Below are 26,111 nucleotides of genomic sequence, written 5' to 3' on the forward strand. Positions count from 1 at the left end.
AATCAAGAGCCATGCGGTATTTGGGTGGATTATTAGGGTATTTGGGATCTGGCTTCTTTTTTACTAACAGCATGGGACAAGCTCATTCAGCAACATTTCGATGAATTAAATTAGCTTCCTGCAATTCCTGAAGATCTTCTTTAACTTGGGATTGCAATGAATAAGGAATTTCAAAAGGGAGGGTCCTAATGGGATTCAAAGACCTAAAACAAATTTGTGGGGTTACTATCAGTGCAGCCAAGTGATTTTAAAGATTTGGAAAAAGCTGCATAATTAGAGATTAACACATCCAATAAACACTGCCTTTGTTCAGGAGAAAGATGGTTAAGATCAAAGTCAGTTGGTAACAATTCTTGTTTCATTATTTCTAAAACCTCTTTTGATGGAGTTATAAGATTGCAATACTCATTTTGAGGAGTATCCGAATTTACAGAATCAGGTATGGTCTCAGCAAATTCAATATCAGATGTGACTTGACCTAGCTTCTGATTTTTGTTTATATGAACATTGTTCGAACCAATATTTTTGATGACAGTAATGAAGGAATTGTTGTTTAGAGTGTGGATCGCAGGATGCAATTCAATATCGTGTTTACTTACAGTTGGTTGAAAAAGGACAGGTTGATTGTTAGCATGAGGACTATTGACTCTTAAGTGCGCAATTGTCGATTCTCCAGGATCTAACATAATTTTGTGTTTCAAAATTGCATAACATTCTGAAGGTACAGGATTACAATTATAATTTTTTACGTTAGTCATATTAATTAGAGGTACATCAAAATAATTAAATTTTGCAACTGCACTTTTAGCACATATTAAGACATTATGTTTGGATAAAAAGTCATAACCTAAAATTCCATGAAAATTTTGTTGAAAAGCATCAGATACATAAAAGGCGTGTTTAAAATGCTGCTTGTTTATCTTAAATGATATTTCTGCACAGGCTGAAAAATGTAAATTGGAATTGATAGTTTTAATTTGAACATGTCTGCATAAAAATCTAACTTTAGTATCCAATCTTATTGTATCAAACACAGCTTTTGATAACAATGATACAGAACTTCCTGAATCAAGTAATAAAGTGCACAAATTTTTACCAAATGTTACATGAATCAAAGGACAATCAGAAAAGACATTATTTATATGCGCAATAGGTAAACAATTACTTTTACTTTTGACATGAAATTGTTGCAAAAACTCTTTGATAGAACTCGAGGGTTTACCACTGATTATCATTTACTTATTTAAATATGTTTCAATACTCTCCGATTCTTTGCTCGTATGATAATTGGTTTTTGGTGACTTGGTTGAGACATTAGAGGTCATATCGCCACCTACTTGTGAACTCCCCTTGCGTTTAAAGGGGTACTGTATCTTGGCTGATTATGATAATTTGGTCTCCGACCATAAGATGGAAATCTGTTAACATTTGAGTTATCACCTTGTCGCGTACTATTGCTATAGAACTGTGGTCTAGTGAGATTAGGATGACTGCTAACATAGTTACTCGAACTTCTAACCTGGTTCTGATGAGGGCTACACATCGCCAAATACGCACGACATACTGACATTGAATGTCCAAATTTATGACAGTATAAGCATGGAAGTGGATATGGAGGATATATGGGAGTTTCTTGCATCCAATTTACACAGTGGTCATTTATATCTTGAGTATATGTGGAATTACTTGTCCGTAAAGACAAAACAGCATTACATTGATTTAAGGGATGCTTATCTAAATTACAAAACTGACATTTTTCATTCTGTAATGCAGTTCGAAGACTGAGGTTTTCAACTTGACTTTTTAAACTCTCAATAGCATCATCTTTGCTATTCAAAGCAATGGAATGTGTTTGCATTATTTTCAAATTTTGCGAATTAGAATGATGTTGCTGAGCTAAATTCACAAGCTGATCAAAATTATCTGTAGATTCACTAATTAATTTTTCTTTTAGTTCTATTGGTAAAGCAGCTAGAAACTGCAAAGATTTTATTTGGTTCAATGCTTTGCTATTTTGAACATGGTTGTATGTAGCATGAGCCAAAGTTTCAATGCGATGAGCAAGACTTTTCATTGACTCACCAGGTAACAGCTGAATGGTCTGGAAAGCAATTAAATTAGATGAAGAGTTAGAATCCTTCAAAAAGAAATTTATCAGTTTTTCACAAGCCTCGTCTAGGGAAGTCACATTTTGACAAGCAGGCGATTCTGCAAAGAACTGCTGTGCAGCACCAACAAGTTTACTTTTCAGATAAAATAGTGCAACTTTATCATTCCAATTATTAAGAGTTTTATATTCTTTAATCTGGCTAGTGAACCAGTGAATGGTATCAGGATCACCAGAAAATGATGCAATATTAAATGTGAATGTTTTAGTTTCCATTTGTTCAGGAGATTGTTGTCGTGTCTTAGGCATACTCAATTAAACAAAATAACATTCTATGAAATGACACATATGATAAATATGCAAATTTTGGCCCAATAAAGGTATATACTATAAATCATATATATAGTACAAATAAAAAAATTAATATCAAACAAATTTAACACTGCAGCATAAGACTTAAGTTAGACTTTGAATCATTCATGTGATTAATACAATCTATATTCATTTTAAATACATTCATAAATACAACTGCTTTAAATACAGTCTTAGAATAGATACAGTTCAATGCAACGTTAATGTAATTACCACAGCGCACGAAATGGTTGGGTGCGGCACCAAGTGTGGTAATGATTGGTTATTTCGTTGGTTGTGGTGGCAAACGTATATGTCACATGTTATAATAAACAGGAATATAGTGGTAACTTACCCCAGGACAAGATCCAGGTCTATAGCCCGCCGTGACGAGAGAGTGACAAACACGTGAAAACAGATTTAATTCTTGCTTTATTGGATACTAACAATACTGAAGAGATATTCCTTTTTTTTAATCCGGTATGTCACTTGACGATATGAGGCCTTCTCACTCAGAACAAAAAAAAGGATAGATCAATTCTTCCACACAGACCTTCGAAGACTTGGTGTATTTCAGCTCAAACACATGCAGGTACTCTTCATCGGGATGCCGGGCGAAAATGCCAAGCCCGGGAAAAAAAAAGAGATTAGCTTAAATTTTGCAGCTACAACATCAAAGAGAAAGAAACTCGCTTCCTTCATGCACACTGGGAGACCAAAGAAAGCTTGCACGATAAACTCCCAAAAGTTTGCATTTTACCCCACTCTTATTGTCTTTCTCTATGCAGCATCTCCATCTCGCACCTTCACAATTTCCTCCTTCTCCTCCCTCCTCGTGGACAAAAAAAAAAAAAACCGCCTTTTCCAGCGTCAGAAGGCAACCAATCGCAAAATACCTTCAGCTACCCAGGCAAACAGAAGTGAAGATGCTAGTTGTCTGACGCAATACTTTCCTCCGCTTACAACAGTTTTCTGATGCAATACTTTCCTCTGCTTACAACAGTTGTCTGATGAAATCTGTTCCTCACCTTGCAACACAAGTTGGCGAAAAAAATTAAACTGTCGCCAAAGGAATCTGATGCAAATATCTAAATATTGCCATAATGTAGTAAATAATTAATTCAATGTGACCTCGTCACAATGCCTTGTAAGCGGGTTTGGGAAAGAGTTAAGAAAGCATGCAGAATCTATAAAGACTTTCCGTTTTGGAAAAAGATGGCCGAGTGATTAGCTCCATAGGAGAAATCGTGAATACTATTGGTGAGACATTTGCTGCCGTTTCTTCCAGCAGAAATTATTCACCTGCATTTCTCTCTATCAAGCAGCGCTCTGACAGAAATCCCGTCACTTTCAATTCTTCCAACTTTGAGTCTTATAATAGAGATTTTACTATGCTAGAGTTAAAGAGAGCTTTGTTGAAGACTCGTTGGTCTTGCCCGAGTCCTGATGGCATGTATTATGAAATGCTGAAGCATCTGTCCTATAAGTCACTAACTGCCCTTCTCACTCTTTATAATAGGATTTGGAAGGTGCGAACTTTACCCAGTGCATGGAGGAGAGCTGTTGTGATTCCCATTGGAAAGCCAGGGAAAGACCTGAGGAATCCCTCGATCTATCGGCCAATTGCCCTTACTAGTTGCATATGCAAATTGTTTGAAAAAAATGGTAAACGGCCTTTTAGTCTATTTCTAGGAGAAAAATAATATAATTTCACATTATCAAAGAGGTTTTCGAAATTGAAGAACAACGATAGATAACATGCTCCTTTTGGAGACATCTATTCATTAAGCTTTTGCACCATTGTTTCAATTTTCTTTGATATAGAGAAAGCTTATGATAAAGCATGGAGATGCAGTATACTTTGTGATCTTCATGATAGTGGCTTGCGTGGCAGCCGACCATTTTTCATTTAGAATTTTGGCTCTGTTTTGTCAGAAGTTTTCAAACAGGAATAGGGTGTGCTACAAGGCTGTGTGCGTAATGTAAGCCTGTTCAGCCTTACAACAGTTGTCTGATGAAATCTGTTCCTCACCTTTACACAATTCTATATTAAAACAATTTCCTCACACCATTTCAGGATCTTTATGTGTTAATGATCTACAACTTATCTGTCGAGGTGCAGTTACGAGACATCTAGAGAGGCAGCTTCAGATCGTTTTGAACAGGATCCAGGAATGGGCAAACAGACAAGGATTTACGTTTTCGAAACAGAAGACTATGTGCGTGCACTTTTGTAGAAAGCGAGGTCTCCATCCTGAGCCTGGTGATTCCAGTTGCACCTGAAGTAAAATTTTTAGGGGTGATTTGTTTGACCGAAAATTGACTTTCCTTACTCATGTCCTACTACACTTGAGAAAGAAGTGTACAAAAGTTTTTAATATTTTAAAAGTCCTGGCGAACACCTCCTGGGGTGCAGAGCGTTGCTCCATGCTTTGCATTTACAGAGCTCTTGTTCGCTCTAGACTGGACTATGGCTCAGCTGGTTACAGATCTGCTCAGTCTTCAGTGTTGTTAAAACTTATCCTGTTCATCATCAGGCTCTGTGGATTTGTTCTGGAGCCTTCAGGACGTTTCCTGTCCAGAGCCTTTATGTTGACTGTTACGAACCATCACTCCGTTTGAGGTGTGAGGAGTTCTCTTTTACAGTATTTTAATATATTGTCTCAACCTGACCATTCTTATAAACTGTATTTACTTGATAATAGCTGTGACCTTTTATTTGAGGCATGTCCATCCTGTGTGCCTTCTTTTCCTGTTAGAGTTTGTCCTCTCATTGAAGAATTGTCTCTGTCTGATATGTCCAGCATTTTGAAATCCCACCTTGGGAAAATGCACAAATCCAGTTTCTTGATATTTTCCACAGTTACATCAAAACAACTATTAATGAGAGCATTTACAGACAAATTTTTGCTGAGCACAGGCATAGTTACAGCAGTTATGTTTCCATATATACAGATGGATCTAAGTCAGCTTGTCATGTTGAGATGTCATTTATAATTGGTGACCAAGTGGAGGGCAGACGTTTACATGACGCTTCCTCGGTCTTAACCTCTGAACTGACTGCCATATATTATGCACTTTTGTACATCTCAATGCTACGCCATAGAAAATTCATTATATATACAGACTCCTACAATGCATCGAAAGCTTTAGAATCTTTTTCCAGCACCGAGAATCCTGTGATAGTGGATGTACTCAAGTTGAATATTTAATTAACAAGCCATGGATATGAAATTTTGTACTGCTGGGTTTCTGGACATAGAGGAATAAAGAGTAATGAGCTGGCAGACATCGCAGGGAAATCTGCTGTTGAACTGTTTTTTCGCCTCATCCCTTTAAGAGATATCAGTCATGTCATCAAACAAAAGATCTTAAAAAAGTGGCAGCAACTTTGGGACTTCCAGTCTTGTAACAAGCCAAGAACAGTGAAGCCTAAAATAGAGCTTTGGAATTTTACTAGAAATCGTAAGGAGGAAGTTCTTTTGACTCTGTTTAGAATAGGTCACACTAGAGGAACACATAACTATCTAATGAAAGTTGAGAATGAGCCTGTTTGTCCAAATTGTAATGTTTGTCTGTCAGTCCATCACATTTTAATTGAGTGTCAATATTTTAATAGCTTTCGTCAGAAGTATTTTAATAGCTGTGACCTGCCTCTCCACCATTTAATTGGAAAAGAGGTCAATACCAATTTGTTTCAGTATCTGAAAGAAACAGTTCTCTATTATTTAATTTGATTTTATCTTGAGATTTTATATTAGAATTTTAATGAATCAGATATGTTATGATTTTAAATCCATACTGCATATATCATTATCTGAATCTTAATCAGCATTTCATCCCACCATTTCATTTTCTTACTACTTGCCTCGATTTTATAAGTGTGCTGTTGTTTTTAAACTTTTTCTCTATCTAACATATATACAATAAAACCTGTGTTTGGTGCATATGGCCTTTTAGAGCTTTGCGCCATAAATCTATTACCACTGCCAACCATTAATAATCGCCTTACTTCTGCAATGCTTTGCAAAGCTAAGCATGTCAGTTTCTCTTCCCTCCTTTTTTTTGGTACAGTGTGGAAGTGAGGGTCAGAAATGTGAAGACAAACCGTGCACAAAACATTGAAGCAGATTCGGCTTCTTATTTCTCCAGAGTGATAAGAGTTGCAGATATGAAGACAATCCATACTCAAAACATTGGTGTGGTTTCTACTTCTCAAAACTCTCCTTGTCCTGTTCATCTAGTTTATGCAGGTGTTTAGAAAATTTTTTAGGAGGCAGTTGTTCTTTCTTTCTCCTCTGGCTTTCTAAGTTCTTTAGGTCTTGCAACCAGAAAATCTCTCTTAGTAGTGAATAAATTTTTCTTGAAATCCTGCCTCATAATTTTGCAGTTATCTAGCTTGTCTGCTAACATGAGCGGTGATTTAATTTTATCCCATTCATCTATATAGCTTGTATTTTTCTTTAGCTTCAGTGCTCATGCACCTTCATCTGGTCCACAACTATTGGTTCTTTCAGATTAGAAAAAGTATTAACTTTTAACCCTTTTGCCCATCCATCAAGAGAAACCTGCAGTTCATACATAAAATCTCTCTAATTATTGTTCGGCTTCTTTGTATGACTTTTTTACCTAAAAACTTCTGGGCTTAAATGGTAATGATCCAACAAAAGCCATTTTGTTTCAGAATAACTGCCGCTTCTCCCTTTATTTCTGATTATTGTCTACTATAACTCCACTGAAAAAATAGGCATAAGTTGGGTTTGACAGTGACAGCAAAACCAACATAAAAAAATGATTCTCACTAGAAATGGAGCAATATGAGCCTGAAAATGGCAACATAAAGTGCTGAGATGCTAATAAATCGATAAACTCGTAGAGAATTAATGATAATTTTATAAGAGTTTATTTTTATTTCCTATTAAATACAGCATCTATTTCTATCATGTTTTCTAAAAACATCATTTATGGCAAATTTTGTTATGTCTACGGCTAAAAGAATATTTTTTAAACTTACAACATGATAGAACCTTGAAAACTGCCATGCACAGATCATTTGCCCTTGCTACAGTCTATAAGCGGCTATTGACCTTGAACAAAGCTCAAATCGTATAAATTTACGAGTGTTAGAGAAAACTCAATCAGGATGTTGGGATTTCAATTTTTAAATTTAATAGTAAAAAATACTTTGCTTCTTTGTGTACCACTTATTTTTCTCTTGTGTACCACCGGTTGAGAATCCCTTCTGTAGATTATTAGCAGTGCTAAGGCTCATTGTTATTGCCTGACCACAGGCTTCTATTTCATCATTTGTACTGAAACTCATCAAACTCAATTTTGTCATTTTCAACTGAAACATATTCTATAATTATACCTTCAAAACTAGTCCTTGAAATTTATGAATATTACACTGATTCTTGTTCATTTAGCACCTCCAACAATCGTTATTCGGCATGTTATTTCAACTGAGATTTTCAAGATTGTTTGAACTGCATAAGGAGTTAATGTTTTCCTATTCATTAAGCTATTTGAGGCAAACTTTCATAGAATTTTCCTATATCCTATTATCCATGGAAATTCTATATGGCTAATGAGTGTTATTTATTTATCAGGATATTTACTATGTATAATGAAATGAATTTATCATTACAAGGAAGAAACATTTCTATTTTTAATGTAACGAAAAAATAGTGTCTTTCAAACAAAATTTGCTATTCTGTATTTCTCCCCTAGAAGATAATAAATATGACTGTTTTCCCTCCTTTTAGATGACTTCTTAAATGAAGAAAGTTTAAAAACAGACAATAAAGTTTATAATAAAATACTGTAACATTTCCATAGTTTGTAGTTAAATCTTGGTTAATATTTCCCAAGAGTGCCATAAAGGAAGCTCTTGAATTTAAAATTCTTTCATATTAACAGTTAATGTGATACATATGAGTGCAGCAGATTTAAAATAATTGATTTGACAATTGATTCTGGCATAAAACAAAAATTTAAATATTTACTGTTAAATGAATTTGTCGAGTCATTAGGTTATATTGATATAGGAATGTGAAAAGTGTGCAGTGGAATTCGAACTCCGGACCTCCTGCATATGCATCACGTGTGCTTTTAGCTATACTATGAAGGTGTTCACAAAGGAGGGAGAAACCTTAAATACATCTCCTCTTAAAGGGCAACTGGAGATTAAGGGACTCAATCACCAAATTCTGTTGATTATGAATTAATAGTCCACCTCCTTTTTAGTTCAGGAGCCACTTGTAGAGTCATTAGCTTATATTAGTGTAAGAATGTGAAAAACATGCAATGCCTTTGCTACTTTCGAACTCTGAACATCCCACATACTCGTCAAGTGTGCTTCTAGTTACACTATGAAGGCATATGGGAAGTAGGGAGAAAATACCTTATAAATTTATGTTAAGTTTGTCAAAAGAATATCCAAATTTATCGAAATGTGTTACTTATATTTTGCTTCCTTTCACAGATATGTATTTCTGTGAGGCAGGTTTTTAACATTACACTGCAACAAAATTTAAATGTGTACTGAATTGATTCTGCATCAGATTTCTAATATGAGAATTCAGATTTCTAATATTGTGGGAGATATTAACTGAATTTGTAATTTCAAGGCTCAAACACTTCAAAGTTATTGAAACCTAAAGTGTTTTGATTTTTTTTTTTTTTTTTTTTTTTTGTATATTGTTTTATTTAATTAGTTTTACATATGCATTTTTTGTAACAGTTAAAATTGAAAAAATTTCTGTCATAGGTATGATATAAAAATAGTTTATCTAATATACCTGTGTTATAATTTCTTATTATAACTAAAAACCCAAATTTACACCACTAATCTGTAAAAATTTTAGAACTTAAAAAGGGTTCTATGATGAAAAAAGTTCAGAGAACACTGGTTTAGACATTGTTATTAGAATTACACCGAAAATGTGTTTGCTTAAGTATTTCTGATGAGGCTCAGTGCATCCTAGGTTGCCATATTCTGAAAGGATAGAAGGATTCAGATAGAAAACTAGTATCTTATCACTTGACTGCTTGGAAACCTCCTTGCATGTTTTCACATAATTAAATAAGTTTTGCTAAAGAGTACTTGATTTAGCATTTTATATTCTTTTTTTGAAATTGAATAAAAATAAAGTTTAAGATCGATACTAATCATCTGATGGTCATGAATTTTTGTATTTTTTTTAATGAAGAATTGTACTTAATATAATTAAGATGTGTCACATAATTTTCATCATGGTTTTTAAAATCTTGTTTGTAATTTTTGCTAAAATGAATCCTTGCATATTTCAGGGTGTAAATATTATCTTATTTCATTTTTATTAATGTTTGTAGATTGTTTTGATGAAATGAAAAATAAAACACAATATTCTTCACTGGAATCAGTCTTCTCCGTCAGCTCATCAGATTCTTCCTTGTCAATGCCAGGAAAAAAAAGGTATCTGTATAGAAAATGAAATAAGAGAAATAATTTTATATGTATTTAGTCATTGAAGAATTTTTTGGCTGGCAATTATTTTATTAGCTGTTTGAATCACCATATCAAAATTTGAGAACATATCTTTCACATGTAATTTTTTTTGAACATAGTGAACTGCTTTATCTTGTAGCTTAACTAGCAAAGTATTGTTACTTATCTTTGTTTTAATCTAATGACCGAAGAGGTTTCTTGTATGTAATATAAATACGAGCCACTTTCTTTAAGTCACGGCCCCATATGGGCAAGTTATCTTCACATACGTACTTATAGTCAGTTGAAAATTCAACTGAACTATTAAGAATTCATAGATATTAAGATCCAGTTTTTAGAGTATGTTTAATGTTTTTAATTTTTATATTATGGCTACTCATTTATGCCTGCTATTAAATGAAATTATCTTTACATACATACATGTGTGATGTAGCCGTTCCTCAAAAGACACTAATGCCGGCTAGCTTTAAAAGGATTTATTAACAGAGCACACAGGAACGGTTACAAACAAAAGAAATATATATAAAAATGAAACATAAACGAAATGGAACATCAAACATTGAGAATAACATAACATAGTAATCTATCATCATGGCGGCTGGAGGTCGACTGACGTTTTTTCATATCGCCACGAGATGGCGTTTAAATAAAATAGTTCAGTTACAGTTTATGAGTTCATGGTGTGAATAAAATAGTTCAATTACACTTAAATAGGTCTGTTACATCCTCCCCCTCTGACTTCGTAGACATCTCGGCAAGAAGTCAGGAACTGACATTTGTCTACTTTGTGCAGCGGGCGGAGAATCAGATGGACGGGCTCCAGTTTGACGAGGAGTAGATTTTGCGTCACCAGCACCTTGTGCAACAGGTGCAGATTCGGATGGTATTACACGTTTCGGGCATCCTCTTTTCTTTAAGGGAACCACTGGAATTACACGAGCTGAGTTTTGCTTATTTCGATCTTGATATGGTTTCAAGGCTGAAACATAATACTTGCCGAGAATTTTGTCTGGTTCATGAGGATCGGCAATATCATAAGTGGTTGGAGATCTTGTAGTCACTATCACATAAGGACCATCTCTCTTGGGCATGAATTTAGCAGTTTTCTTCAGTGGACCTTTGCTGATTGGGTGGAGGGTGACCCAAACTTTATCTCCAGGAACGAATTTCGGTGTTTCTCTTCGTTTTTTGTCAGCATATTGTTTCTGCTTATCTTGATGCATTTTGACTCTTTCTCGTACCTTTTGTACATTTCTTGCAAAACGTTTCAAATATGGAGTAATTTCGGGAACAAAATTATCGTTCTCAATTACGGCTTTTATATCATCTTTACATCATCTAAGGTTCGTAACTCTCGTGCAAATTGAAGAAAAGCAGCAGAATGTCCAGTTGAATCACATTTGACTGTATTCAAAGCAAACCTTATTACTGGCAGTTTATCCTTCCATGACTGATGGTCGTTACCAACAAGTATTGCTAAACGTGGTTTCAGATCTCTATTCTTCCTTTCAACTGGGTTAGATTGTGGGTGATAGACAGGAGTAAGACTTTGATCAATGTTCAAGATATAGCATAGTTGTTGCATAACAGCACTAGTAAACTGGGTACCATTATCACTTATTATTTTCCTGGGTAACCCAAATCGAAGGGCGACTTCCTCCAAAAGAATAGTGGCACATTCTCTGGCCGTGGCTTCCTTTAAAGCAAATAGTTCTGTCCACTTCGTAGCACAGTCCTGCATAATAAAAATCCATTTTTCACCAGACGGTGTTTCAGGAAGGGGACCGAAAAGATCAATTGACAAGGTCTCAAAACGTTGAGCATAGACTGGAGTTTGAAGTAAACCAGATGGCTTTTGATTAGTGGCTTTATAACGACAGCATTCGAGACAGCTTTTGACATATTCTGCTATATCCTTTCTCATTCCAACCCAGTAGTATCTTTTTGTTATTCGATAAAATGTTCCTTCAGATCCATAGTGACCAGCCGTTGGCGAATCATGATATTCTTTCAAGATTTCTGCTTTTCTTTTGTGAGGTATAACTAGTTGAGCTTCTTCCTCTTCTGAATCAGGGGAATATCGGTACAAAACTCCTCTGTTCATAACGTAGCCTCTTCTAGTCCAAGTTGCACAGTCTGCTTCTTTCTCTGGACTCTCAAAAGTTTCGATGATCTTCCGAAGATCATCATCTTCTAGCTGTGATTGTCTTAATTCTGCAGGGCTAATAGTAGGGATTTCGACAGAGACAGCACATACTTGACAAGAATCTGTACTTGAGTGTTCACAAATAGGATGAGACAATAGATCAGCAATAAAGTTCAATCGTCCAGGAATGTAATTGATAGTCAGATTGTAGGATTGGATTTGTAAGGCCCATCTTGCGAGCCTACCAGTTGGTGACTTTAAAGACATCAGCCATTTCAATGGTTGGTGGTCAGAGGTGATTGTGATAGACTGGCTTTCAACATATCCTCTAAATTTGTTGAGTGCCCATACTACTGCTAAGGCTTCTTTTTCTATGGTGGAATAGTTTCATTCTGATACAGTCAGCAAGCGGCTGGCATATTCTATAGGGTGTTCTTCATTTTTCTCCCCTTGTAGCAACACTGCTCCAATAGCTACATTGCTAGCATCTGTGCGAATGATAAAAGGCTTCGTTCCATCAGCTTGCTTAAGAATCGGCGGGCTAATTAATTTGGATTTCAGCTCTTGGAAAGCATTTTCTTGTTGTGCTTCCCACTTCCACAGCGCTTTCTTCTTTGTTAAATCCATTAACGGTTTGGCTATTTGAGAAAAATTTGGAATATATCGACGATACCAAAAACATGTTTGTACGAACGATTGCACTTGCTTAACAGTTTTCGGCGATGGCATGTCTGCAATGGCAGCAGTCTTGTGTGGATCAACAGCTATACCATGCTTAGTAATGTAATGCCCTAAATATTTCACTTTTTCACAACAGAAGTGGCACTTCTCACGATTAGCATTGAGCTTGAATAACGATAGACGTTGGAAAACTTGTTCTAAGTCAGAAAGGTGCTTTCCGAAGTTAGATGACAGCACGATGATATCATCTAAATATGTCAAAGCAAACATTATTAAGTCCAGAACGGAACCTATCTATCAATCTAGAAAAAGTGGCAGGAGCGTTTCTCAATCCAAAGGGCATTCGGGTAAATTTATATGTACCAAAAGCAGTCTTATTTTGATCTTCTTCAACTACTCTCACCTGATGATAACCGGATCTCAAATCAATAGTTGACATATAAGGTGTCGGTTTTGCTTCACTCAACAAATCATCTATACGTGGCAAAGGATAAGTGTCTGGAACGGTTTGAGCATTTAGGTTACGATAATCAATGCATAACCGTACTTTTCCATTTGCCTTGGGAATCAGAACCACAGGAGAGGCATAGGGGCTTTCACATTCTTTTATGATACCTTGTTTTAGAAGGGAATCAAGTTCCTTTTTCAACAGTTCTTTCTTACTTGGGCTCATCCGATATGGAGGGACTGAAACAGGGGGGCTGTTTCTTGTGTTAATATGGTGTTCAATGAGTGGAGTGGCTTCTCCCCCTACTTTGAAGACAGTGTGATATTTGTTAAGCAATGCATCAGTTGCAAGCCGTTGGGCTGTAGTTAATTGTTGTCCTTCGTTTTCTCGTAGTTGGCAGTTGTTTACAACAACTGGGGTTCTTCCAGTACTTGGGATTGATGAGGTTTCACGAAGCTATATTTTCTTCGAGGTTCATCAGAAAAGTTCCACTTATTTTCAGCAAGATTTAAAACAATTTTAGCTTTTTGAAGAAAGTCAATTCCTAACAGAGTCGAGTTATTTTTGGCATCAGACAATACAAGGAGCGGAGTTTTGAACTCTCTGCCTTCGAGAAGAATAATTTGTTCGGTGCGAAGTACCTCTTTTTCAGATACCAAACCATCAGCGAAAGACACCTCTAGTGATGTCTTTTCAAATACTGCATCTTGTTTCTGCAGAATATGATAGAGGGATTCACTTGCAATTGAGTGACTAGCACCAGTGTCGGTGAAAGCTGTACCGGAAACACCACCAATACTAATTGGAAATACAGCAGTCCGAGTGGAAGATAAACAGGATCGGATTTGGATAGTGCCAAAATTTGATGAATTTGAAGTCTTTGGGGGGTTACAGTCTGGACATTTAGACTTGATAAAACCAGTTTTTCCGCACCCATAGCATGTTAAAGGAGGTCGCTTTTCCTCTGTTTGTTGCTGAACACGATTTGAAAAGGTTTTATGAGTTCCCTGTATGTCACTTGTTCGATTTTCTACTTTGTGTTTGGATGGATTAGTCAGTTTGTAAGAATAGTTCCGCCTGCCAGGAAGTTCAGTTTTATAGTTCGTATTTTTAACACGTACAGCTTCATAATCATCCAATTTCTGTACTAATTCAGATGAACTCTTTATTTTTCCCCAAGTATCAATAAAATGCTCCTTAACGTCACTACTGACTCTTCTTTTAAGCTGATCCGTCAGGACCAAGTCTTTGAGTGATTCAAAGTCTGTAACATCGAGACTATGAAGCCACTCTTCGAGATAATTATTTAAATCGTAATCAAAATCATTCCATAAGGACTCAGGGTGTTTTTGATGTGTGGTAAGTTTAATTTGAAATGATTCAGCATTTAATTTGAATCTTTGTAGCAGAATCTTCTTGATGTGAGAATAATCTTCTAACTTGTCTTTTGGTTCTCTTAAAATAATTTGCGAAATGTCTATAGGCAGAAGAGGTAGGAGATGAGTGATGTAATCTTTTTGTTTTATATTAACTTTCTCACATTGTCTTTCAAAAATTTGCAGATAGGTTGCAATGTCAGAAGTTCTTGTAAATTTAGGGATTAAGTGTTGAATATTTGTTCCAATAGCTGCATTTGAAGCAAAGGCGGCATAGTTAGGGTTTGAGCTAGCAGCTGCCAAGTTTAATTTTAAACGTTCCAATTCCAATAAAAGTTCTTGTTCTTTTCTTTGACGTGTCTCCAGATCGTTGCTTTCACGTTGTTTTTGTTGTCTAGTTTCGATTAAAGTTTCCAGAAGATTCCTGGTAAAAGTCTCATCATAAGTGTCAGAATTGACAATAAGATCTTTAAGATCTATTACTCGCATAGTGTCGTTTACAGTGAAACCCAGTTCTGCAGCGAGAGTTTTTAAATTCTCTTTTTGTGCTTTGGCGCAAGGTAAGCCATAATTATATGAGAGGTCAGAGGGGAGAGAAAAGATGAAGTTGAATTTGTTGTTATTTCGATTTTATTCACAATACAGTATTTTAGAATTAATAATTATACCTTTAAGTAAAATGTATATACCCCTATTAAACAGCATGTATGAATGTAAACAATGTTACTCGTACATTTATATACCACTATTAAACAGTATTTATAAATGTAAACAATAATACTCACAAAGTTTATTATTTCGGAGTCGTAACAATATCATAAAATGCCCTCATAAATTCAACTTGTATCAAGAAAATAACATATAATAGATTGCTCAAAAATTGTTTACTACTTAGCAAAACATACAAAACATACATAAATGTCTTACCATAAGCTTTTATATTTAAGCTGAATTCTTCGAAATCTTAATCTTAACAAAATATTAAGCTGATTAAGCAACACACACTTAGTAACTCTTTTACTTTATTTAAATAGTCATTCGATTTTATTCATAATTATTTTCTTTCGCTTCAAGAAATATTTTTTAAGACATGCATTCATTAAATTGAAAACAATTATATTTACCTGAAGTAGTATATTATAATCATTTTCTCAAAATGTTCGTCGAAAGATAAATCAACAAGTACAATATTTTATTTTATGTAGAATAAAACATTTAATAAGGAACAACAGCACTCAAAGGAAATAAAAATAATAAAAGATTTGACGTACACACATCATAAATCATCGCTAGTCTAAACATTTCCGCGGGGGGGGGGAACATCTGCTGCTGTATGTCAGAATCGAAACTAATAAATTCTAATGAACAACGTCCATGAATATATTCAAACTTTAACATCAAAACATGTATTCAGTGAAACAATATTATTCACAAATTAATTTACTATGCGCATTAACATTTTAAAATAACAAATTACAATTCAAGAAATAACGTTTGGATAACAGAAAGCCGTTTGCTTTCGTTTAATACTCTTAGGTAGTATCAATAAATGAGATTTCAGTAAAGAATTTACATTTGCTTTAAGAAGCAGCTTATAATAAATAATCAGTTTAAAAGAATTTTAAACTCAGATTAAACGATAATGTAAACGAAATTTATCTTTTCCGTTGAAATTGTCCAATTGATGATTCGATGCTAGCAGCACGGCATGACAATTTTAATTCCAGAATTGGTTTCCAGAATTTTTGACCAGCAGTCCACACCTGAAAAGAAACTGAGCCGATCTCCAGCAACTAAAAGTTAAATTCGGGAGTAAGAGCTTGTTAAAGCCAAACAGAAATTCTAAACATTTTGTTGCGCCATTTTGGATTCAAATTTAGTTGGGCGCCAATGTGATGTAGCCGTTCCTCAATAGACACTAATGCCAGCTAGCTTTAAAAGGATTTATTAACAGAGCACACAGGAAGGGTTACAAACAAAAGAAATATATATAAAAATGAAACATAAACGAAATGGAACATCAAACATTGAGAATAACATAACATAGTAATCTATCATCATGGCGGCTGGAGGTCGACTGACGTTTTTTCATATCGCCACGAGATGGCGTTTAAATAAAATAGTTCGGTTACAGTTCATGAGTTCGTGGCGTGAATAAAATAGTTCAATTACACTTAAATAGGTCTGTTACACATGTAAGAAAAATAAAGAATATGTAAAAGATTAAATTAGCAGCGTAAATTAATTTCCCTTCTCTATTAAAAAATAGTAACTTCTATTTGTACTGCGTCTTGAATATATTACATACGTATAGTCAGTTGACCAATCAACTGAATTATTAATAATTCGTAGATATTAAAATTTAAAAAAATGGGGGGGGGGAAAGGTGGGAGAAGTAAGTTTTTAGAGTATGTTTAATGTTTTTTATTTTTATAATATGGCTACTCACTTATGTATGTCACCAAATGAAAATTTGAAAGTATTTGCTATTACTTGTTATCAGTTGGCATATTACAGTCAAAAGTCTTTAATCCGGACTCGTCGGGACTTCGGCGATTCCAGATATCGATTTTTCCGGATTATAGATCATCAGTTTAAATCTGGTAAGATGGCATGCAGAAATTACAAAATTAAAAATATGAAACCGTAATTTATGAAATAAAGAACAATTATGATCTAAAGGGTATCAAAATTTATAAAAAGAAAAGCTTAATATTTATTTGTTTACTTTATTAAACATTTCTTTCAATGTAAGTTGCTTCATTTCATGTGATAATACTTTCTCTTTAATTCTATTAAACTGACATAATTTCTTGTTTAGTTACAAAGTTCCGCTGTTCAAGTCCTATAATTGCTGTGTTGAGAATACCGACTAATTTGTCAATCGAAATGTTTTCGTTTTCAATAACCTGTGGGTCACTTTCTTCACTATCGGAAGCGAGTTATAATGATGAGAAACTTGATTTAAATCATATCAAAGACGGAGTACATCGAGATGAAGTACTACACTTAGTAAGGAATTATAAGCCAAATAAAATAAAAACATCTGCCTTGAAGATAAGGATAGTGCTGACAGATCAACTTCCAATCCGCAGCGTGAAATTGATAAACAGATTTTGGATTTCAAAACATACTTTCGCTTTATAGATACAAATTACATATTAGTAAATATATATCAGAAATTTTATTTGACATAATCGAAAGTTCAAGCTTACTTTAATGAAATTGCTCTAACAGTCCGCAAAAAATAATAAGCCGTATCCAATTCGAAGATTAAGGAACGACGCAATCTGCAACATTAACTGAATTAAATAATTTTTGCTTAGATTATACCGTCCGTTACACATTAAACGCGCATGCGCAAAAACATATTCGCAGCCGTAAAGGTCTTACGTGCACTCGTAAATGCCTGTGCGCATGTGTGAACGCGACACATGCGCAGAAAGTTTGTAGCTTTGAGGTCCGGATTATAGATCATTCCGGATTATGGGTGTCCGAATTAATGACTTTTGACTGTATTAAGCATACCAAACTATTTAAAGTATTGCTTCCAAATCAAGTACTGACACTGAAAGCATATGAAGTGTTTCAATTAGCCTTGAAATTTCTCTTTTATCTTTTCAAGAAGTCCTTGAGCAATTTTTTACTGTTTTTTTCCATCACAGATATCTACTCTGTATATAAAATACTTAGCTGAAAGCTGTCCTAATAGATTATTTTTTCGGAAGAAAGGAAGCAAGTAAGGTGATAGCATCCAAAGCCGGAGAATTTCAGTCAATTTTACGGCATCATTTAAATTTTCCATGCAGCATCTTGAGTTGTTATGCTGCTTAATAATATTTTGATACTTCAGATTAGTAAGAAGATTGTTAATAAAGTAATCTTGCAATGGCTCCACCCAGACTGAATTTTTTTTAAAAGCAATGCCATTATTTTTATTTTTTACATAAGTTTATTGTTGTGGTACATGTACTACTTGAAAAAGAAAATGCCACACCATGAAATAACTTTTGGAAATTGATTAAACTATGAACATTGTTAGATAATCATTTAACATATTTAATAAACAAAGATGTACAATGATGAAGAAACTAGATATACAGAACATTAATAAAATATGTATTCGTTAGTGTGAAGGATTTTTATTTTCTTGTTTGATGTAAAGAAAGTACTGCTATCGTGAAAGATTTCGTGTATCATATCTAAATGGAAACATCCATTTTGATTGCTCTCAAATCAATTTGGACGACATCTCTATGCACGGACAGAATAAAGAACTCATTTTACTTCTTTGTACGAAGTAACATGACATATGTACAAAATTTTTCTTCCGACCGTTGTCCAAATTACTTGTTGTTTAACATGACATATGCAACATGACATATGTACAAACGTATGTATGTACCTAGTATAACTTAAAAGTGAAACCCATAGAACGTTGGAATTTTGTATATGGGACTGCTATAACATGTAGTTATGCACCTCTCTTTTTTGTAGTAAATGGCCGCACCAAACGCATATAAATGTGTATATTGCCACTGTATTACCCGGATCGGTGAGTCCAGTTTTTTATTCTTATATGCTGGTAAATTGTGGAGTTTTTTCTTTAAAAAAAAATTGAATTATGTTCTAATGCAGGGTTTCTTAAACTTTTTTCAGTTGTGACCCCTTTTTCCCACTGAGATTTTTTTGTGACCCAGGACCCCATAATATTTACAAAAATTGTGTGGAATCCCATAAGTATTCGGCAAATCCGACACGCATGAATGAAACTGTCAATTTTTTCACTTGTATTGTAATATACTATTGCTGTTTTTGGTCATTAACTTTAATTTCTAATTTTAAGACATACGTAGAACAATGTGAAAATTTTAAATAAGTGCCAGATGAAATGACAGCATCATGTGCAAAGCAAGGAAAATGAACATTTATATTATAAATAGAATGCTTCGAAACGTTTTTGTTTTTTTTTCTTTGTCTATATTGTCTTATCTTTATCTATTTTCAGATACACTGTGTAAAAATATTTGGCAATTGTAAAATTATTCTAGTAAGTTAAAGAAATATCCAAACTGCTAAAATTTTTGGCGACGTAGAGTTTAAGAAACTCTCTTCTAATGTTCTGGTTAAGGTTTTTATGCCTTTAGTTAATATGCATGCAATAGTTGTAAAATTATCAAAAATTTAAAGTTTTAAGTGCCGCTAAGACTAACAAGGACGGCATTTGTTTACATTTGAAATTCTTAGTAGAATAGTGAAGTAAATCTGTTGGTGCCTTTTTGGCCAGTGTGTCCAAAAGTTCATTTTCAATTTTGTGCACCGAAAATTTTGTCTTCCTTTCCTCTGGTCGAATTGCTTGTTCTTGCATAGAAATTAATTTTAATTGAAAAAAAAAAATGTTAACTCTATTTGGTGTTTTATTTTTATTTTATTTATTTATTAAAAAAAATTTTTTTAATGAAAATTTAGTTTTTATGCATTTTGCCTTGCTGCAAAGGAAGAACTAAAGTGATTGAATTAGAAATATATCGTCAATGAAATTCAAGGAAATAAGTTTAATTGAAGTGCATCAGAAATTGTGTAATTTAATAGGAAGACATGTTGCCCACATCAGATATTTTTCAAAATTGACTGTAAAATGGATTGAAAGGAATTTTTTTTTTGTTATGTTTGTATGTACGTAAGTTTCTGGCATAACTCAAAAACGATTATCCATAGAAGGTTGTAATTTTGTATATGGGACTGCTTTAACATCTGGTTGTGCACCTGCCTATTTGTTGTAATTGGCTGCACCAAATGTATGTATATAAATATAAAACAAAGTTTGTCAAGCCATGTAAGAAGGTGGGTATAATATATATATATATATATATATATATATACACACCCACCTTCTTATGAACTTTATTTTTTTTTATTCTTATATATGGGTAAATTGTCCATTTTTTGCTTTAAAAGTAATCAAATTATGTTGTTATCATTTCTGGGTGAGGTTTTTATTCCTTTAGTTAATGTGCATGCATTAGTGTAGAACTATCAGCAGTTTAAAAAGTGCAGTTAAGCCTAACGTGGCATGATTTGATTTTTATTATTATTATTTTTTTTTCAATTTGAAACTGTTAATAGCACAACAAATTAAGGTGCACTAGCTTCGATGTCGTTCTGCTCAATGGAACCAGAAGTTGATTTTAAATTTTGGCGCAGCAAAAAATTTTTCTTCCGACCGTTGTCCAAATTACTTGTTGTTTAATCAGAACTGTAATCTTAATTACAAAAATTGTTTTAACTCTTTTTAAATGTATAATGAGAATTATGTCTGTAGTGAAATTCGAGGAAGTAAGTTTAAATGAAGTACAGCAAAACAATTTGTGTAATTTAACAGGCTGTACAAAAAAGTCATATGGTCATCAGATTTATATCGTATTAGAATACCATTATAATAGCTGAAAACCTTTGAGTTTTCTATCACATCCTCTGGTGTATCACCGAATGTCCCGATTTTTAATTTTTGGCCTTTACTAGGGAAACTGTTTTACGGCAATAAATAAAATTTACTGAATTAAGAAAATATAATTTATAGAGTCAACGGGTTTGTTTTGAAGCAGGAAATATAAAAAATCAGTAACTTCTTCACCGGGATTCGAACTCTGGACCTGCTGATTGCTAACTGGACATACTTTCAATCACACCACGAAGGCACGCGGTAAGGGAGTATACATTCTCTCCAATTTAAGTGGCGACTGGGACAGAGTTAGCCCATTTACCAAATCCTGGTGGTGACAAATTATCATCCGCGATATATTTTAGTTCAGACAATACTTGTAGTGTTTTTAAATTTTTTCAGAGCAGAAAACATGAAAGCTCAATTATGCCTTTCTCAGGATTCGAGCTTTGGACCTCCTGATTTGCTAGAGAAAATTTTTTACAAATATATGTAAATTTCATTCCACTCACCCTCATTGATTTTTAGCATAATTTCTCTTATAAAATAGTATTTAATCTGAATTGACTTTATCTACTGTAGATATCTGTAGAACACTTAATTTCTTTTGAAATGGTACCCCTGCACTAAAATCTCCCAGAAACTCTTGTGTTTTGGTGCGAAAACCTTTTATATTTCAAATTAGCAGCTATGTCATTAGTTGGATCATAGCCTGACAGAGAAGAGGCACAGCCTTGTACTTTCTTAAATAAATCTGAGATAGAAAATAATTTAAGATTTTTACTCAAAATTTTGAAAGATTTTAGTCGAAAACAACAGTCAAAAGAGGTGTGACGCTACCGACAGTCAACTGCTCAAAAAATTATTTTCCGTAATCCGTGAACACTAGCCCAAAAAATCGTACTTAAAACCAAACTGAAAAACTTTTCAGCACAGCAGATGTTAAATACTCTCAAGCTGAATGAATGAATGAACACATTTTAAAAATATTCTTGTGCTCCTTCTGAATGTTTTCGAACAGAAAGCTTGAATATTCTCAAGTTGTTTTCTCTCCAAATCCAGTTACACAGGGTTCGTACAGTCCTTAAGAGTCCTTAAATGTCCTTAAGTTTTTTTTAAATCGATTTTTGGTCTTTAAAAGTCCTTAATTTTGGCCAAAATCGTCAGAAGATCCTTAATTTTAATCAGCTGAAATTTTTGTCTTGTTTTTACAAGTGCTATTTTGAGTGGGAATTATCATTTTGGAAGAATATTTTTGGCGATTCACTGACAAATATGATTATCTTTTGAATCTGTTCATGGGTTATAATTTGTTCCTGTTTCTAATATGAAAGGTGGGATACTGGAGTTTTTGAGCAAGGAGTGAAACATAAGCATTTCAAAATTATTTCATTTTTTTCAAATGAAAAGTTCTTAAACAACTTCCCGCTTTTGTGGATGGGAATTCTTTTATTAAGCAGCTTGGTGACTTAAACATTTTGACGATTTTAATATCAGTGTCTATAGAAAATTTATAAATCGGAGATCTCGGAATTTTTCGACGAATTTTTTTAAAACATTATAAAATTGATAAATTTAACTAAAATAATAGTAATATATTGAAATTATAGTTAAGAAATAATATCAAAGTAAAATATTTATATTTTTTGCTGTCATATTATGAAGAGACATTACTTTCTGTTTTGGCGACTTATTTTACAGTATTTTGAATATGAAAAATAAACAAGGTAATAAAATGCTATAAAGCACAGTTTACAGAACAATTGATAGCAAAAGCAAAATAGCTATGTAATTAATTAAAATTTTTTCCTTTAAATTTTTTCATGGTAAGAAGTTTTCCCATGTAATTCTTTCAGAATATTCAAAATTATTAGAATATGTATCAGTTTTCTATATAAAATTAATTTCACACTTTTTTCCACTGATTGTTTTAAAAATATTTCTGGCCTTTTTTCTATTATAGAATTGGTAGGGCTAATTTTTCTTTAGGACTTTAGACATTGCAGCTTGTAAAGTTTAGAAGGATTTGAAGGCAAGATTTACAGACCCACAATTCTAGAAGGCTCCAGAAAAATGTGACAAAATAAAAAATGTCTTCATTTTATTAACACATAATGGATGTATTTTACAGAAATTTTATGATAAATTTCTTACATTGTGAAGAGTTTTTGGAAGGACAATGAAAATATAATGTTTGAATGTTGTACTTCTGATGCTAGAAGTCTTTTTCTTAACGTGTTTATCTTCTTGTTATTTTCTCAACTTTTCATTAGACACAAGCATGAAAAATATAAAAAATCTTCTAATCTTTTCGCATGGACAGGCATTTATAAAAAGGAATTTTTCTATTAATGAAAAAATTTAAAACTGACAATTTAAAAGATTCATCTTATATGTTTCAATGGATCATACACAGGGCTGGCGATGGGCATTTTCCCACCTGATGCAATCTCTGTTGATCCTAAATTCTGCCACCTAGTGCCTTTTTAATTGTGCTGCTTAATGATCTCCTAAATTCTGCTCCCAGTCCCTGTCCTAAATTCTAAAAGTTTTGCCATTTCTAGATTTTGTTGCTCGGTGTGTCACTAAAATCTAAAAATTCTGCCTCATCGGTTCTGAAATCAGCCCTTACCACATATCATTTCATATTTATTCTGAATATTCATATTACCAAAGAATTAAAATTAGTAGCTTTTTCTTTCTATTCTAAATGCATTTGGTTTTTTAGAATAACAGAAATCTTTAATTCCTAAAATTCTAAAGTGAAGGGGAAACGTTTTCAAAAAAACTGAATACATTTTACTAAATATGGGAAATTATTCTGCAAAGATATGTACAATTATTATTATGAAAATTAATCAGTTGTTTAGAATTTTAGCCCTTACTATAACTCCTCCTTTCCATTTCAAATGCAAATCAGATAGTTTTTAAACTGAGATTTTTGGATTGTAAGACAGAATGTTTTTGTCCTCAACTTCGATGTTGCCTTAGTTCCTGCCAGCTCTGATAATTTGTAATTATTCATCTTTGCATTATTGTTGCTAATATTTGAGTTTGCTCCTATGATAAATTTACCACCTTAGATTAAACTAAAATTAACTCTAGCCACCTTAGATTAAACTAAAATTGTGTAGTCTTTGACTACTAGTCCATATTTTTAGTTTGAATTTGGCTTTTCCTGTTTTAATTGCTTCACCACAAGCTGTAGTTTATTTTGTCAACATAAGAATGAGCCCATATGTTCCAAGTTCTTTTTAAGAAAGAGGTTTATTTAAATCTTTATGTGACGCTTTCTGACATAACGATAATTTGCTTCATGTCTATCAGAGGTTTTGGATTATTTAAGTTTTACCAGATCACATAAAACTTCGTTAGGTACATTGTTGAGAGATTGGCAAGTTAGAAGATAAAGCACGCAGAAACTAGTAAGAACATTGGTTTGTGTATTGAAACAGATTTCTAATTGTTAGAAAAGATGTTTAAAGAGAAGAAAATTGATATAAATTAACCAAAATGTCTGGGAAGACTCTGAATTAAAAAGATGCATAAATATTTTGTTTGTAACTTTTAATGTGTAATTATCTTAATACTGTTTAAGAATCAGGGGCATAAATTACATATATTTAAACAGTGAAGTGTTATTAGATTGTTATTCTAATAGTGGTCATGTAAATCTATAATAACTATGTGTATTAACTACCTAATTTAATTATTTATAACTAACTGATCACCTTTAAAGTTGTCTCTGCATATGAAAGCAAGTTATTGCTTTTCATTAATCATTACTGCGGCCACAAGATAAAGTACAAAAATATATAAACTATTGCAAACTTATTCTTTGCATTTATTGAGACTTAAAATAATGCAAAACAACTTACCACCTCTGCTGCATTAGTGGCTTATTGGAACTTTAAAATATATTAACCAGGTTACAATCTCAGAAGCCTGTTCACAAGAGCAGATCCGACCGGTAGCGAAAACCGGTTCTTCCAATGTGTCCCGTTCACATGGGACAAGCATTAACTGCCTCGCCGAATTGGAGGTAGAACTTGGTTGAATGTTCTTTACCTCTCGGGAGCAGGGCAAATGGGGAGATTTTCCGTACTATACTGCGTGGTTCACTTAATTTTAGTTACTGCTCGCTGGACTGTCAGCGAAACAATCACGCTGATAGATGTCTGGGGATGTGATAGCATGCCCCCCAAAATTAGATAGAACGGTACAAGATAAGGAAATTATAGACAAATACAGACAAGGTTCGTTCAAATTAAAACTAAAATTAAGACAAGTGAATATCGGCTTCAACGCAACAAGGGACTCGGTACCTTTTGAATAATTTTTTTTTTTAATTTAAGCATTTTCATCTACTTTTTATGAATATTATTAAATGGTTTTGTGAGACAAAATAATTTTAAGTTGAAAAAAACGTTTTTGCTAGCATTTTTTTTAATTAAAATTTTTAAAGAAAACTTTTACAATTAAAATGTCTTTCTTCTACTACAATTTTCAATGTCTTCCCCCAGTTTTTTATTGTATTTATTAGAGTGCTCTTAATAACTTCAAGGAATGATTTTGCAATTAATGAATTAGTTTCTGAGGGGGGGGAAATACACTTTTATCTAAAATCTTTAAAACAAGTCACAACAGATCTCAGTCACATTTTCATTTCAAATAATTTTTCCTTTCAGTATTTTGCAAAACCCATCCTTGTTTCTATAAAGTATATAATTTTAAGTAAGCAGTAAAAATAATAAAATATTTAGTCCCTACCTGTATATGTTTTAGGACTTTAAGTAAAAGGATTTATTGAAAAAAATGCAAAAGGTTTCTCAGTTTGCATTTGCAGTTTAAAGAATACAAACTGTTTAAATAGACATTTAATCATTTCAAATCTTTAAAATTTTATTACTGAATTTCAGAACACACATATGTATATAAATCAAACCTAGTGCTATTTATTCAATTGATAAATATAAACATAAATTACAAACCTTTTTTTAAAACCTTATGTGGCCAGAAAAATTGCAAAATCTCATAAAACGCAAGCATAATTTTTCTTTACCTGTTTTTG

General features: G+C 33.3%; 1 protein-coding gene across 5 annotated transcripts in view; it reads left to right on the forward strand.

The window, feature by feature from the left end:
* Positions 1-26,111, forward strand: part of LOC118197454 (uncharacterized) — a 157,464-nt gene that overhangs the window by 110,912 nt on the left and 20,441 nt on the right. For all 5 annotated transcript variants that reach the window (XM_085822553.1, XM_085822557.1, XM_085822556.1 and 2 more), the window contains one exon: positions 9,812-9,914. In XM_085822553.1, coding sequence (XP_085678679.1) covers positions 9,812-9,914 — 103 coding nt within the window. The remainder of the gene's footprint in view (positions 1-9,811; positions 9,915-26,111) is intronic.

This window comes from Stegodyphus dumicola, chromosome 8 (genome assembly GCF_044657685.1).
Source record: "Stegodyphus dumicola isolate Sdum_Otavi_A_Nest chromosome 8, ASM4465768v1".
NCBI lineage: Eukaryota > Metazoa > Arthropoda > Arachnida > Araneae > Eresidae > Stegodyphus > Stegodyphus dumicola.